The sequence below is a fragment of the Eschrichtius robustus genome, chromosome 16 (genome assembly GCF_028021215.1).
Source record: "Eschrichtius robustus isolate mEscRob2 chromosome 16, mEscRob2.pri, whole genome shotgun sequence".
Taxonomy (NCBI): Eukaryota; Metazoa; Chordata; class Mammalia; order Artiodactyla; family Eschrichtiidae; genus Eschrichtius; species Eschrichtius robustus.
Genome location: NC_090839.1, coordinates 86,913,497 through 86,929,590, shown reverse-complemented (window position 1 = coordinate 86,929,590; position 16,094 = coordinate 86,913,497). Strand labels below are relative to the sequence as shown.

Sequence of the window (16,094 nt, the reverse complement as noted above, 5' to 3'; positions counted from 1 at the left end):
CACCAGGGAAATCCCTCATATCATTTTAAGAAATAAAATAATATGTACTGTAAAGACTCCCATTCCTTCCCCTCATCAGAAGGAATAACTATACTGAAATTGTGTCCTTCTTTTCCCCATTTTATACCACAAGATCTTGTATCCATAAACAATATATGTAGTGTTGCAGGATTTAAAATTTTATGCAGACATATTGTATTCTGTCATGTTGGAACTTGATTTGCCATTTTAAGATTGATTTATGTTTCTGTATATAAATAGATCCAGTTTATTCAAACTGCTGTAAATTAGTTCGAGAGACAGACTTGGAAAAATGTTAAATTTGGTAAATCTGGGTAGATGGTGTAAAGGATTCTCTGTATTATTTTTGCAATTTGGAAATTATTTCAGAATAACAGTATCACTACTGAGTCATTTATATTGGCAATATGCACTTGGAAATGGAAGTGGGGGAAATATCCATTTATGATAATGATACAAATAACTGACCATAAATTTACTTGAAAAAAATCTAAGAACTTACCTGAAAATGTATGTTTTGACAGGAAGTCATCTATTACTATTTTATTCTAAACTGTAGAATTTCATGTAGTATTTTCCTTTATGCTTCCCCTCCTTTCTACCAGCTAAGAAATGTTGGCAGAAAGAGAAGCCACCTTGATAAAAGCTACAGTTGAGTGTGAACTTGCACAAGATCTAGACCCACACAGGTGTTGTCAAAGGTGTGAGCTGCATACTAGTCATATGACCATGTTACGTGACATTTTAATGAACTGTAATCCAAATGTGTAAAGAGGAGAAAATGAAAGAACTGAACAATTTTTATATCTTATTTTTAGTCATTTGAGTTTTAACAGTCTTTTTTATAGTTTAGCATTATTAGCTAAAGAAGGAAATAACATTTGTATTATTTATTTTTCATCTTGATTTAAATATGGTGTAAAAAGCTTCACTGGTCTTGTCAAAAAAAGGTGCACCTTTTCTAGTCCAGTGGAGTATTCTAGACTCTTCTGCCCTTTGCAGTATGAGCTAATGGTTGCCCTGTGTGGCCAGGCATGGACAGTGGGTCCAGCCCATTAGCTAAATAGAAAAGCCAAAACTTGAGCGTTTCTTCTCCATTACCTTCCCTGGAGGGCTAGTTCGGAGCCTCTGCCCTACTGCTAAATATTGACAGACATGACCATACTCTGACGATGACATCGCTGATCTGTGCTCCCGGCCTGGTGACCATCCAGCCTCTGGGGAAGGCAGGAAGCCTGCCCTGCACGCCGGCACTCTTGAGCTGGGGACCCCTTTCTCCCAAGGCAAGTTAGTTCAGCAAGGCTTCCAGACCAGCCCCACCCCTCCCCTCCTTTGTGTCCCAGGAATTCTACTGAAAAAAATATTTTCAGCAAATAAAACATTTTATAGGGGCCATTTATAAAGGGAAAGGAAGGCCATTTAATTTAGTTGTAGAGAAGGAAGTGGCACCAAATACAAGCTCCCTTGTGCCTCCATAAGAAGTCCTTAGGGTGTCTCCAGCAGGGCTGTCCAGTAAGCCTGGGAAGACGGGAATGTTCTGTCATTGTGCTGATCTTGAAATGTGGCTTTTGATTTGAGGACGGTTTTTAACTTTTTAAAATTTTAATTTAAATAGGCTCATATGGCTAGTGGCTGCCATATTGAAGAGTGCAGCTCTTTACTCCTCCTTGGGACAGATGTGGCTGAAGGTAGGCATTTCCATGTTACCTCTGGATCCTTAGCTGTACCCTCTCTCTTTCTGAAAAGCTGGAAGCATGTACATCATCTACACAAAATAGATTCAGTAGCCTGAGCCAGACTGTGTACTCAAGCCTGGATCTGCTTTCACAGGTCCCCAACTCCAAAGGTGGTTGTGAGCAAGAATTCTCTCTCATTGGCTTACTTCCTCTTGTCAGGCCTTGACTTCTTAATTTTGTTCGGGGAAATACAGTTTGGCAGCCTTTCCTTCCAGCCAATTCCTGCCGCTTGGTACAAAAGTACTGATACCGAACCCAGTATATAATCTAACACTTATTAGTTTCCTCCTGCAAAGCTGAAGGTTCCTTCATTTTATGGGGTGCCACTTGCTTTCTTCTCATTCCCAATAGAACTTTGTTTTTATGTGCTGGGTAAGAAATCATGGAACTTGGTAAGGACCAGAAAATAATAAAATCAAGGGATTTGATTAACATGAGAGGGTCTAACAGCAGCAATTTACTCATGGGGAGAAGAGGTGTTGAAATACTGGTAGGGGGGTTAGAAGGGACACAGAGAAGGGCAGACAGCTAATAAAGCAGCTACCACGGAGAGGGAATGTGCGTCATCCCATGGAAAGACTCTGAAAACAGTGTGAAACACATGCTTCACAGATGTTCCACCCTAGGGGAGAGGGAGATCTGGTATTCGTCAGAATCCCATCAAGCGTGGTTGAGGGCTGCCCCCAGAGCAGTGGTCTTTCGTGTTTTTCGAAAAGGCCCGCAGCCCAAGAGACACAGATAGTGCAAGTGGGATGAGCACACGGCAGGGGCAAGGCCGGTGCCGTGGGGGGGGGTGGGGGGTGGGGCGGGGCACTAACAAGCATCTGCTCTGAACACTGACTTCGAACTCTCAGTAGAACCCAGTAGCACACTAATTTTAGTTTCTGGGTAAATTTCGGTAATTCTTAATATCTCAGTGGTACTAGTGGGTAGCCCTTACTTTATTTTTAAAACGTCTATACAATCTCAGGTGATTTTTCAGTATGAAACCAAGAAAGGCATTCTTAGATCGTTCACGATCCAGAAAATGGTCTCCAGCCTGGGGGACCACAGAGTAAAACTTCTAAGCCTTCCATCTGCCTTGACTTAACTCAGGGAAATGAGGGTAAAGGGGACCCAGGGAGACTGGACACGACAGCCTATGACATTTCTATTAAGTAATTCTTTTTTTTTTTTTGATTTAAATCCAGTTTTATTGTTTTGTTTTTTGGCTGTGCTGCACGGCATGTGGGATCTTAGTTCCCTGACCAGGGACCGAACCCATGCCCCCTGTGTTGGAAGTGCAGAGTCCTAACCACTGGACAGCCAGGGAAGTCCTCTATTAAGTAATTCTTGACTGTAGCAAGAAGGTTAGCTACGAAGAGAGGGTCCCCACAGAAAAACCATTTCAGTTCCTGTTTATTAATTTTCATAAAACAATTGAGTTACACATACTTGCAAGAGTGGTTAAGTTCTGGTCTTTAAATGGTAGCTTTTCTGGTTACTATCACATAGGTATCTGCTCTCTGTGAGTACCCTGATGCTTAATAAAGCTTGTGCGCCAACTGAAAGATTTTCCACATTTGTCACATCTGTAGGGTCTCTCTCCAGTATGAATGACCTCATGTCGATGAAGATTTGCCTTAAAACTAAAAGTTTTCCCACATTCTCTACATTCAAAGAATTCCTCCTTGGTATGGATTCTTTGATGCTGAATGAGATCTACATTCCGACCAAAGGATTCACCACATTCACTGCATTTATGAGTGTTCTGTTTATTGTGAATTTGTCGATGGCTCATAAGGGTTGAATGCCGGCCAAAGGCTTTTCCACATTCAATGCATTTATGGGGTTTCTCTCCACTGTGGATTAACTGATGTCGAATAAGGGTTGAATTCTGACTAAATGTTCTTTCACATTCGCTACATTTATAGGGTTTTTCTTTGGTATGGACCCTCCTATGTTCAACAAGATACGCCATCTGACGGAAACACTTTCCACAGTCATGACATTTATATGGCTTTTTTTGTGAGTGACACTGTTTGTGGACAATCAGAGCAGACTTCTGTTTGAAGGCCTGCCCACATATGTCGCACTCAAAGGGATCCTCTGAACTGTGAATTCTTTGATGTCGAACAAAATTTGCCTGACGCTGGAAGGCTCTTCCACATTCGCTGCATTCATAAGATTTTGCATTTGTAAGAATTCGCTTATGCCTCAAAAGCAGTGATCTCTGATGGAAGGGTTTTCCATACTCATCATATTTGCCCTGCTTCGTCCTTGCCTGAGCTTTCCGATCTTGAATAAGGTTAAGGTTTTGAAGGAAGTCCTTACAGCATTCATCACCAATAGTAGGGAGTGAAAGTCGGTAAATGTCCACAAATTCGTTACATTCAAGTAACTTTTCTAAGGGTTTCCTAGCCATTTTCTGTTTTACCAGTGACATCTTACATGACTCTAAATCTTCAGAAATGTTCTGCTTTGGAGTTAGCTCTTTCATCTTGAATCTGGCTTCAGGACCTAGCCAAAAAAAAAAAGAAAGTATATAAATGACCTGACCACCATAGAAGGAGAAAAAAAGGAAAGAAGCCAGGAAGTCTGTGATACGAGAGGCTCAAACGAGGCTAAGAAGTGCTCACCTAGTTACATCATCATACTACAGAGGCCAGTATTCTGATTTCCTTCCATAGGACCCACAGCTTTCATATCAGAAAGAGCTCTTGACATCAGCTAACCAGCTAAAATGTGCACAAGAGTGTATGTCAGAGAATGTGAGAATTGAATAAATCCATCATCATTAGTGGGATAACAACTTACTCTCAGTACCCAGCAATGTCACATAACTAGGAGAGAGGTAGCATCTTGTACTTTCTAGATAAGCATGTTTTTAATAATTCTGGGAGAAACAACTTCTTAAAAATGGAGAAAGTGTGTAAGATAGAATAGAAAAGGAACCAGAGAGAAATAAGTACAAAACCAATGGACTAGAGCAGTGGTTTTTCAACCAGGGATGGTGTTGCTGGAACCTAGTGGGTGGAGGCCAAGAATGCTGCTAAACATCCTACAGGGCCCAGGACAGCCCTCACCGCAAAGAGTTAAACAGCTAAAACGTCAGCGGTGCTGAGGCTGTGAAACCATGGAGGGAGGGATGTGAAAACAGGTAGAAGCAGTAATCAGTATGTAGGAAAAAGGAACATCAGTAAACACCGAGAGAATTTGGAAAACAAAATGAGAGCAAGGGAACAAGAGCAAGTATAGAGGAAGGGTAAGTGATGAGGGTAGAAAAAAGGAGTATCTAGGATGGCACAAGAGCTGTCAGAAAACACCAGGCCGGCTGCCTCAGAGAAGCACTTTAACTGCAGTAGAAAGAGGATGAGCTTTGCAGACTTGATGTCAAATCCCAACTCTCAACCTACTAGCCGTGTGACAGACACCGCAGTCCCTTAGTTTCTTCACCTGGGAATGGGGCCGACGATCATACCCACACCTGCAGGCGGCAGAAGGGATAATGAGCAGGAGAGACGCCAGACACCCGGCTCAGTATTGGTGCAGGAGGGGCCTGGTGAATGGGGGTCCCTCCCTCTGCAAGACCCCCACAGGGCCGGGTCTTCTCCTCACCCACCTGGGCAAGCACTACCGGAAGCCTTCCTAGTCCCAGCTCGCGGTAGATCCAGGATCCACGGCTCTTCCCACTGCTCCAGCTGACAGATCACCTCAGGTTTGGGAAACTGAAATCCTACTCGTGGGGAAGTAAATGGGATGTGCTGGTTAGTGAGCAGCAGGAGGTGCCTCGGAGCTCATTTTACCCCATGGGGTCTGCGCGGTGGGGGGACGGTGACAGGCAGAGATCAGGACAGTAATGGAGAGGGCTGGTGCGGAGGGGACCTGGCACAATCTTTACTGAAAGCCTGATCAATATTCACACTCTGGGACGTGGTAATTTCACTCTCAGAAATATAGCCTAAGGAAAATTAGGACAAAGGTTAATGTACCAGAGATGTTCAGCAGAGTTCTAACAAACAGTGCAAACTGGAAATAAACTAAATGTCAGTAGGTGAATGGTTAAAGTGTAGCACATGAATACGAGGAAGGCAGAAGTATTAGGCAGATACTGAAAATCCATGTGTTCAAAGAATATTTCTTTTGGGCTTCCCTGGTGGCGCAGTGGTTGAGAATCCGCCTGCCAATGCAGAGGACACAGGTTCGAGCCCTGGTCCAGGAAGGTCCCACATGCCGCGGAGCAACTAAGCCCGTGCACCACAACTACTGAGCCTGTGCTCTAGAGCCCGCGAGCCACAACTAAAGAAAGCCCGCGTGCAGCAACGAAGACCCAATACAGCCAAAATAAAGAAAGAAATAAAATACATTAAAAAAAAAACCCTGAAGTTTCATATTAAAAAAAAAAAAAGAATATTTCTTTTCCCCCCCAGTGCATCTGATACATTTTTCAAAGAATGTTTCTTAAAATAGGAAAATGCTCCCTAGATATTTTAAAGCAGAATACAAAACTCATGTAAATTATGACCCAAATTTTGTTTTTAAAAACTACGTGTGTGTCTGTGCGTGCATGTGTGTGTGTGTACAGATCTTCCTCTACTTACAAAAGGGTAACTTCCTGATAAACCCAATCTAAACTGAAAATATCCTAAGTCAGAAATGCATTTATTACACCTAACCTCCCGAACATCATAGCTTAGCCTCACCGACCTTAAACACGCAAAGAACACTTAACATTACGCCACAGTTGGGCAAGATCATCTAACACAAAACCTACTGTATAATAAAGTGGTGAAAACCTGTTGTAACTTGATGAATACTGTACTGAAAGTGAGAAACAGAATGGTTTTAAGTGTACTGGTTGGCTGCCCTCGTGATGACATGATCACATAGCTGTCTGGGAGCTGCGGCTCTGAGCCCAGCATCACCAGAGAGAACGGTCCTGCATATCGCTACCTGAGGAAAAGATAAAAATTCAAAGTGCACTTGCCACTGAATGCGTATTGCTTTCACACCATTGTAAAGTTGAAAAAATCTTAAGCTGAACCATCATAAATAGGACTGTCTGTATACATCCATAAAAGTAACCAAAATGTTAACAGGGTTAATGCTGGGCAGTGGGCATGCAGATGATTTTAATTTTCTGCTTTATGAGGGTTTTTAATAACAGGGAAAATGCTGATACTATAATGTTAAGTTTCAAAGGGATTACAGAATTATACATAGACTATGCTCAGCTAGCTTTTTCACAGGAAAAAAAAAAACAGGAAGGAAATATTCCAAAATATTAACAGTGTTAGCCCTGAATGTTTTCCCCTTCCCTTTATGCTTTCCTCTATCTTCCATATATTCAAGTATGCTCTTGTAATGCTTTTAAAACAAAAATAAACAGTAAAACATCCAGTGGTGGGTGGACAGTCTCACAAGAGGTGGTCAAGACCCTGTGCCAAGAGTGTCAGCATGGGAGCCAACACTCCCCAGAAAGAAAAATTCATCCAGGAACCTCCCACCCTAGGGAGACTCTGCATCGGAGTAAGACAAAGGCAGGCTCCTGGGAAGATGGAAGCTGTGAAGGTTCAGAAGTGAAGTCAGTGAAGAATCATTTCCTGGGCACCCAGTGATGTTGTAAACAAGGAGGGAAACCATTTTCAGATAGAAGGAAGAAAAAGACTCTTCAAGGGAGCAAGATGCTAGACTTGGAATCTGCAGCGGCCACAGTCTTTTCAGCTCCTAGGAGTCTTAACAGGTGTGGAGGATTCGGGTCGGGGCGGGGAATGGGCTAATCGTCTCTGAACTCTAAAACAAAAGGAAACTATTCATTGTCCACAATCCCTCATTTGAAAACTTTGAGGCCAGATGTGTTTCATGACTCAGAATTTTTCCAGATTTCAGGAAGGTGCCTTGGTGGGTATATTTTCTCTTATGCACCACCCCCAACAGGGGTTGGAGCTGAAACCTTAATCAACACACTGATATTTCTGATGCCATATATATATATATATATATATATATATATATATATATATATATATATATATATATAAAAAGACCAAATGAGAAAAAGGATGACAAATAGCAGATGATAAATAGCTTCCTGTATGATAAAAATCAGATTGAACCACCTGATGACTTCAGGTTGGGTCTTACAGCCAAATGAGTTATGAAAAAACGACTGGTTTTCAGAGCTTTTTCTGCTTCTGGAATTGCAGATAAGAGACTGAGGAGATGTGCAGACACTCAAAGTGAAATGTTAAGCCGACTCGTTACCCAAGGAGAGCACGTTTCTGTAGTTGTCCAGCATCACGTCTCTGTAGAGGGCCTTCTGAGGCCAGTGCAGTGCGTCCCACTCTTCCCTGGTGAAGTACACAGCCACGTCCTCAAAGGCCAGCAACCCCTGGAAACACAGCGACTAACTGCAGCTGCGATTCTTACAATAACTTCGTGAGCTACAGTATTATTATTACAGATGGTCAACACTGGAGGCTTCTCTGGCCGTTTGGTTTCTGCCGCAGTCACTCAGCTCTGCTCTGGTAGCACAGACGCAGCACAGACAACAGGAGAGCAAACGGGTGTGGCTGTGACCCAATAAAACTACTCCCGGCTCCAGGTGAGTTGGCCGACCCTGCTCTGCACAACCCTACCTTCCACATCCTGTATTTCTTCTGCCCGGACCTGTCAGGAAAGAGATGGCTCACTCCCATGAGGTCACTGAGGATGGGGCAGCGTGCGGGCCATTCGCACAGGGATGGACAGGCTAACGGGACACAGGGATGGACAGGCTAACGGGAACCAACCAGGCGGGCTGGAGCTCGCGGGCTGGCTGTCGTGGGCACCGCTACCCACTAGGTGTGAAGGGGGAGGACGGGAGGGGACACTGGCATCCAGAAAGTTGCTGGAGAGGCGAGACCGGAGCGGGGGGCAGCCCAGCGGGGAGGGACTGAGGGACAAACCCCCAGCAGCGATCCCCTCCAGGCCTCCGGGCCCCACCCCATCCCCCTGCCAGAAGCCAACCCGAAGCAAGAGCAAGGGAGCCCGTGGATGGAGACGATAAAGGCCAGCCTCCCAGGGCGCAGACAAAGTGGGGAACGGTGGAGAGCGTCTCCACGGGGCCAAATGCAGACCGCTGAGCACCGTGCCCACGGCAGAAGTTTCCATCTGCAACTGTGTATCCAGCTCCTGGAGAGCGTCTCCACGGGGCCAAATGCAGACCGCTGAGCACCGTGCCCACGGCAGAAGTTTCCATCTGCAACTGTGTATCCAGCTCCCGGGGGCCGAGAGGCCTGGCATCTGCCCCCCACACTCGCTGTGGTTCGGGGGTGTTCGTGCAGAAGGGCTTCGGCAATAGGGATACCAGCCCCATCCGAGATGCTTCACATCGCTCCCCTCTGCAGACAGACCCTGAGTCTCCCAAACGACAGGCCTTTCTTCCCTCCTGCCCACACCTGGCTCCAGGGTTAGGGTCTCACGCCCCCTCCCCCAATCCCCAACATCCTCCATCCCCAGAGCTGCCTGCAGACGCCCTCACCTGCCCCACCCGCCCGCTGCCTTCTCTGCACCCGCCTGGAGGCTCCCAGGTGCTGGGATACAACGGTTCAAACCCGCAGAGTTCTCTCTGCACGTGGGCTTTCTAGCTGGGCCCTTCGTGTGGCCCCACAGTTCTCGCCCTCATGGTCCTCACCAGTGGTCTTCTCCCCCTTTATCACTCCCGTTCCTTCAGGAAACATTTACTGAGCACCAAGAAGTCACCGGCCTCCGGGCCACACGCCAGTGACAGTAATCGCACAGAGGTGACAGCTCCTGCTGGGCCCACAGGACCAGCTCCTCGGGCTGCGCACTGCTCGACTCTAGGGGACACGTCACATGGAAGCTGTGACAACGGGGCCCCCAGAGCTGCTAAGGGCACAGCCTGTGCGACCCACGGAGCCCCAGCCCCGCTTCAGGGAGTGAAGGGTCCAGTGGGGAAGCGGGAGAAGTCAACACGGTGACGAACCAGGGGTCCACGGGGGGCGACGGGGGCTGTGAGGACAGGGGCTCACCCCACCCCCTCCTCTCAGGAGGCACTGCCAGTCACATCCCAGAAAACAGCCCCCGGGGCACATGGCCCTCACCTCCTCCCGCCTCCCCACCGGCTCCCAGACATTCCCTGCATCGGGCCTCACCCCTCCTCTCCTCTCCCTCCTGGTGACCCCTCCTCCTCCGCCCGATTCCATTCTCCCCTGTCTCCTCCAGAGTCTTAATCCAATGACCACGACTCTTCTGTCTTTGCCCTTTCCCCCCTTGTGATACTCTGATTTAAATAAGAAATATATATTTGGTCTTCCTCCCTACTTCTGGCGCACAGAGTTCCTAAAAACCCTTGGATTTTCCTAAGGGATAAGAACAGAGGAGCATCTTTTAATATTTGGGCTTTTGTCCTCGGTTTCTGAAATAGCTCCAGGGCCATACAGGTGAGAGGAACGTCTTGCTACTCATAACAAATCCCTCAACCACACCTGAGTTCATGTTAATGCGGAAAACTCCTAAGGATGGGGCTGGATGTCAGGGGAACAAGCATGTGACGAGAGGGTGAGAACCTTCACCCCCAGCACCTGAGGGGCGGGGAGAGGCTGGGGTTCAGCCAGTCACCCAAGGTCAGTGACTCGACCTAGCACGCCTACGTAATGAACCCCCATAAAAACGCAGAAACGGAGGTGCTGGGGGGTGTCTGCCTGGAGAGGAAAGCCCTGCACCCCTCCCCCACTCCCCCTGCCCTGTGCCTCTCTTCCGTCGGGCTGATCCTGAGTTGTCGCCTTCTACATGAACCAGGGATCTGCTAAGTAAACCGTTTTCAGAGTTCCGGGAGCCACTCTACCAGATCAATGGCACCCGCGGAGTGGGTCGTGGGAACCCCAATTTAGAGCCGGTGGGTCAGAAGCACAGGTGACAGCCCGCACTTGTGATTGGCGTCTGAGGTCGGGGCAGGGGGCGGCCCTGCGGGGACTGAGCCCTTACCCTGTGGGTCCGATGCTAAGTCCAGGGGGACAGTGTCAGAATGAGTTAAATTGCGGGCACCCAGCTGGCGTCAGAACGGTCAGAAGTGAGGCGTCATGAAGCAGAGCAACACAGCCGCGTTCCTTCCCAGACTATCCCTCCTGCCCGTAGCCCGCAAGGCTGCTGCCGCCTCTCCTGCCTTCACAAAGATGCTCTGGGTGCCTTGCTCCCTCTCGCTTCCGCCCTCTCCTTCCCTTACTGGGCCTTTTCTGTAAAGAAAACCCTACACACTCACCTCCAGTCACCCCACACCCACCCTCTCTGGCTCTTCTGCAGCTTGTCCTCCTGAGCCCAGCCCAGCCCTCCGCCCACGTGGGGACACAAGGGAGAGTAATGGGGTTAATGCGGGACCTCAGAGAGATTTCACAGGGGATTTTTGAGCTGAGTCTCAGCAGATGCAGAGGTGGGTCTGCCTGCGGACAGGGAGACCAGGATGCACACAGGCCGGGGGACAGAAGGGAGTCCACACCCCTGCGGGCGGGTCCTCTGGCCGTCAGGGAAGGCGGGAGATGCCACCAGAAAGGCAGACAGAGCTCTGCGATCCCTCAGCAAGTGCGGACACGCTGGGCCAACGGGTCAAACCGCTGCCCCTCGAACTCCCTCTCGCCGCCCTCCCATCCAAGACTGTTCTTTCCAAACGGTCACGATGGTTCCTCACGTGTCTCCTCACTTTTCCACTCAGCTTCTCACAATCACCCTCCATCATGTTACGAGTTCAGTAACTAAGCTTCCCGTGTACCCTTTGATGCCAACAGATCAGAATTTATCCTGTGTTGCAGGAGTTTGTTTCCATAGCTCCCTCTCCAAATGGCCTGTAAGTGCCTTAGGTGAGAGCTTCTCTCCCAGCACAAAGGCAGTACTATCTAGTATACAGTAGGTACACAATAATGCTCACTGACAGAAACAAGGAGCAACTGTGGTGCCAACAGCCCAAACTTACAGAGCGCTCCACATGTCACTAGATACCCTGCCGATACTCCACGTGCCCCGTTTCACTGACTCCTCACAACTCTGCGACAGCTACTATCATTAGCCCATTTTCCAGAAAAGGAAACCGTGAGAGATCAGGTAACACATCTAAAACAGAGTCTGGATTTGAACCCGTCTGGCCCCAAAGTTTAAGCTCTTCACATCCTACCTTCCAAGAAGGAAAAACCCCCAGCTGATAAAGATGGCTCGACCTGAACAGAGGAGTTAAAGCCATGTGAAAGCCATCGCCCGGCGCTGAGACTTCACCAAGGAAGCGGAGGAGACCTGCTCACCTTCCACAGGACTGGCAGGAACACGGCTTCCGTGGCCTGGTCTCTGAGGTGGTGCAGGATCCTGGCCATCAGGCTAAGCTGAAGGAGAGGACAAGAGAACACGTAAGGCCAGCCCCGATTTGAAGCTCTCTCACCGGGCAGCCCTGGGACAGGGAATTCCAATGGGGCCAACAAACCTCAGCTAGCACAAAGTCACTGTGTTTGGTGTTGGAATATGCGATAAAATGAAAGCAACTGCTAGAATACTCTTGTTAGGAATTTCTGAACCTAAACCAATTTCCAGTCTTTATCCAAGGAAACCTGTGGCTCTGCCCTCACCTCCTCCCTAGAATATATTCTGCAGCACCTCGTTGAGAGACTCAATACACCAAGGGACCAGACTATAGGAAAAAACAGAACTCTGACCTGCAACCTGCAGCAACCCGCCTGGAACCCAAACCACAAGCAATGCAGCAATAGGCCCTACATCAGGACTTGGTCTACAAGTGCCAGCTTATCTCTAACATGTATCCCCATCCTCCATCTAGGGCCGACAGGAAAAGCCAAATATGCTCCCGCACCCAATCACATAGGATGTTCCACTTCTTTTATTTAACCTGCCTCCAGCTTTTCCAAGCCAATCACCTCCAAACTCAGCATATTTGAGTCTTCCCTCTTTTCCACTATAAAACTTCCCCTGCTTGCCTTTGAGTCTCTGCCAAACACATGTGATGGTGGCCAATTCCCTTGGCCATGAAGGGAATGAAGAGCCTTTGCTTGTTCTCTTTTGGGTGGTCTTCATGTATTTCTACATCACACAGAATCAGCTCAGATAGTGTAAAAATGATTTTAGGGCAGTTAGAGATTTTAGGCTACATATGATATACAAAGAGCTAATTGTGGTCAAAAGAAAATTCAGAAGACTTTACTTGATACGAACATTTTATGGAGCAAAACCCAAACTGTGAACAAGGAGACTTCAAAATTGAAAGTCTTGGGCTCTCAGCAGTTACCGCTCAGTTTATAAAGCCTGTGAAGGGGTGGCAGAATAAGCCACCCCAAAATATACCACTTTAGAATACTGAGCTGTGGGACTTAAAAAACGGCTGTTTAAAAAAGAAGCAACAGGGGAACTTCCTGGCAGTCCAGTGGTTAGGACTCGGGGCTTTCACTGCCGGGGCCCGGGTTCCGTCCCTGGTCGGGGAACTAAGATCCTGAAAGCTATGTGGATTCACTCATGCTAAGCCCCATGTCAGCAAACCAACACTTAATACTTAACCTAACTGCCGTTTCAGCCTCTTCCAGGTATGGAACCTCCCTCCGCTTTCCCTATGAAGATAGTATTTAGGCCTGAATTCTAAGCCATCTCAGGGGTTAGTCATTTTTCCTTGGGTATCTCCCATCTTTACATGAGGTATACATGTTAAGAAACTTGTTTGTTTTCATCTTTTATTGCGGGGGTCTCAACTAAGTACTCAGAAGGGTAGAGAGAAAATTATTTTCCTCCCATGCACATGAATGAGGAAGTACATTGTTTTCTATTGGGACTGGTTACTAGAAACTGACATCCCTTTTAGAAGAGTAGCACCGGACAAGTTTACCTGTTTGTAGCTGATTGGCTAGGAAGCTGCAAGGTCACCCTGACATGAAGAAAGCTTGTTTCCTTTAAGGACAGAGCCAGCATTTTGGGGAAACTAGGACAGCTTTTAAGTTTTGGTTCCGCAGCTATGGGTGGTTGGCCAGGGGACATACCCAAACTGTGGCCTCCACTTTGCTTCTTTTTTAATATAGTAAATTCGGTGTTGTTTCTCTCAGGGAGTACACAAATGATGGGATACGGAGGATCCTCATTTTTTAATGGTGCTTCTCTGGCTACCGGCGAACCTTGCTTTATGTAAGTACATCTTTAAGAAAGTCCCTCACACACCGTTCACGTTCCCTAAAAACACTGTTCCTAAGCGCTGCTGCCTCTTGAGCAAGGAGGCACTCCCCAGACGGTCCTGATCAGGGGAAGGGACCTCGACCCTTTAATTATCTAAACTATATTATCTTCTGTGAGCATTGTGCATTTGGAAGTCAGAACCCATAATCCAATTTGTTAATCTATAACAATACCAAAGCAAACAATAGTATTAACCAGCCATTCATTCGTCGGACTCTCTCTTCCCTAATGAAGACCTAACATACTCAATACTCAGAGATTGGCGTCTTCAGGAAGACGCTCAGTAAGTGCCCTGAAGATCGGGGTGGGAATCGGGGGGAGGGGGGTGTCTCTCCAGCCCTCACACCTTCTATGGCGGGGCCACCGAGGCTCCCCCGCGGCACCCAATCCTCCCATCACACTAGCTCCTTTCTCCCCAAACCTCGCTGCCTCCGACTCCAGCCGCGTCGCCTCCTCCAGGAAGTCCTCAGGATACACCTGCGGCTGCCATGGGGGCTGGGCTCCCCTCTCGAGGTGCTGGGGCGGACCCGGAATCAGGTCCGAGCCTCTCAGCTAACCCGCACCTGAAGGCGCGACGCAGAAGATCCCTGTGCCCGTCGGCCGGATCACTGGCGCACGCCGAGCAGAGCGTCCCCACCCGAGTACCTTCTAGGAACGGCGGAGGCTTCGCAACTCTCTGATAGGGGGTAAGGGGTGGGGCGGGGGTGGGGGGGAGTGTGCGAGTAAGGGGGCGGGGCGCTCATGTCTCTCGTAATCCCCGCTCCTGGCCGGAGCCAATCAACTGCCGCAGAGGGCGTTGACTAGGCCACGTGACTTCCAGGCCCCGCCCCGACCCGTTCCAGCCTACCCTGGAGGTCTGGAATCTCTCGTAAGAATAGGCTAGGGGCTTTAAAAAGGCTAATACCAAGTCCTTCCCCTTCGCACCGATTGTAGCAAAATCTCTAGGAGTGAGCCCTCGTGCAGTTGGGTATTTTTAAAAGCTCCTCCTGGTAGTCTAATGTAGAGTGACCAACTTTTTAGAGAGCCGACCCTGGACACAGCCCTACCAGGCAAAAAAAATATGTTAATATAATGAATTATAATACACATATATGTTATTAAGATAAAAACATAAAAATAGATACTTATCTGAAACTATGTTATTCAGAATTGTTTACTTTTCTGTGACATGAATGCTGTTATTTAAAGCAACAGAGGACTTAGTGGCAATTAATTGTAATTGATAGTAGGACTAATCTTTTATATGATTCCATATGTTTAGTAAAGAAGTAAGAGAGACTACAGATTTAAAAAAAAAAGCCTTTTGAGGTAGTGTGTGAAATCTCCGTTTAAGTGCTGATTTCCACAGGATATACATATATATATCCCTGGTATCATACTAGTTGTTTGACCTAGGACAAATTACTTAGCTCCTCTGTACCTTATTTTCCAGAGATGTAAAATGAGGATACCAGTATTATGAATTTCATAGAGTTATGAGTATTAAATGAGTTAATATGTGTGAAGTGCTTAAAACAATGCCTGGCACATAGTAAATGTTCCTCAAGTATTAGAGTGAAAACCTTCAGTTTTCCAAACATCTTTAGATGAATACAGACATTCATTGACTCAGTGTTGTAGCAGTTTGAACTTCCATAGGAGAATTTAAAAAATCAGGAAATACAATGAAATTCATTAATTCGATTAATGTTTATTGAGTGCCTAGAATGTGCCAGGCACTGTTAGATTTTAAATAGTACACATTTAAATGTTACTCAAAGCACATAGGGCTTGGTCCAGGCAGAAAGCTGCTGAACTCAGACAGAAAAATGCTCACACAGTTGAGCTTTTGACAATCATGCTGTGCTAAAGTGACGACATTGGAGACCTGGGGGCCTCAAACTCAGGGATAGTTTCCCTATCAAAATATTTACTGATATCTGAAGCTACATGCAACAGAAGGCTAAAGAGCTATACTAGAACATTGGACAAGGAAGAGAGGAATTTTCCAGTCTCCCAGTGTTTATGAGATAAAGACCACTATGGAGAGGAGATCAATAATTGTAAGTCTTATAAGCAATAGTTCCTATTGCTACTGTTTAAGCTTGCTGATCCTTTCAGATATTGGTGCTTTTTAAAATCTCTACAAGTTACATTTATTTCTTTTTA

At 46.9% G+C, this 16,094-nt stretch overlaps 1 protein-coding gene and 1 long non-coding RNA gene across 11 annotated transcripts; one reads left to right on the top strand and one right to left on the bottom strand.

Moving 5' to 3' along the window:
- The first annotated feature begins 1,658 nt into the window (after positions 1–1,658).
- On the top strand, positions 1,659–10,052 carry LOC137778685 (uncharacterized). The gene is made up of 3 exons (XR_011076973.1): positions 1,659–1,709; positions 7,943–8,340; positions 9,451–10,052. It is a non-coding gene; the product is annotated as an uncharacterized lncRNA (long non-coding RNA).
- On the bottom strand, positions 3,154–14,595 carry ZNF789 (zinc finger protein 789). Of its 10 annotated transcripts, none has more exons than XM_068565906.1 (5): positions 14,510–14,595; positions 12,026–12,103; positions 8,001–8,127; positions 5,359–5,472; positions 3,154–4,256 (listed from the first exon to the last, which is right to left on the bottom strand). In XM_068565906.1, the coding sequence occupies exons 2-5, from the start codon at positions 12,092–12,094 to the stop codon at positions 3,244–3,246; spliced, it is 1,323 nt and encodes a 440-aa protein (XP_068422007.1). In that variant the 5' UTR covers positions 12,095–12,103; positions 14,510–14,595; the 3' UTR covers positions 3,154–3,243. The 10 variants fall into 10 exon arrangements, with proteins under 10 accessions (XP_068422007.1, XP_068422006.1, XP_068422008.1 ...); XM_068565905.1 differs by having other exon boundaries at positions 14,368–14,551; XM_068565907.1 differs by lacking the exon at positions 14,510–14,595 and adding an exon at positions 14,293–14,331.
- Between the last annotated feature and the right edge of the window lie 1,499 nt (positions 14,596–16,094).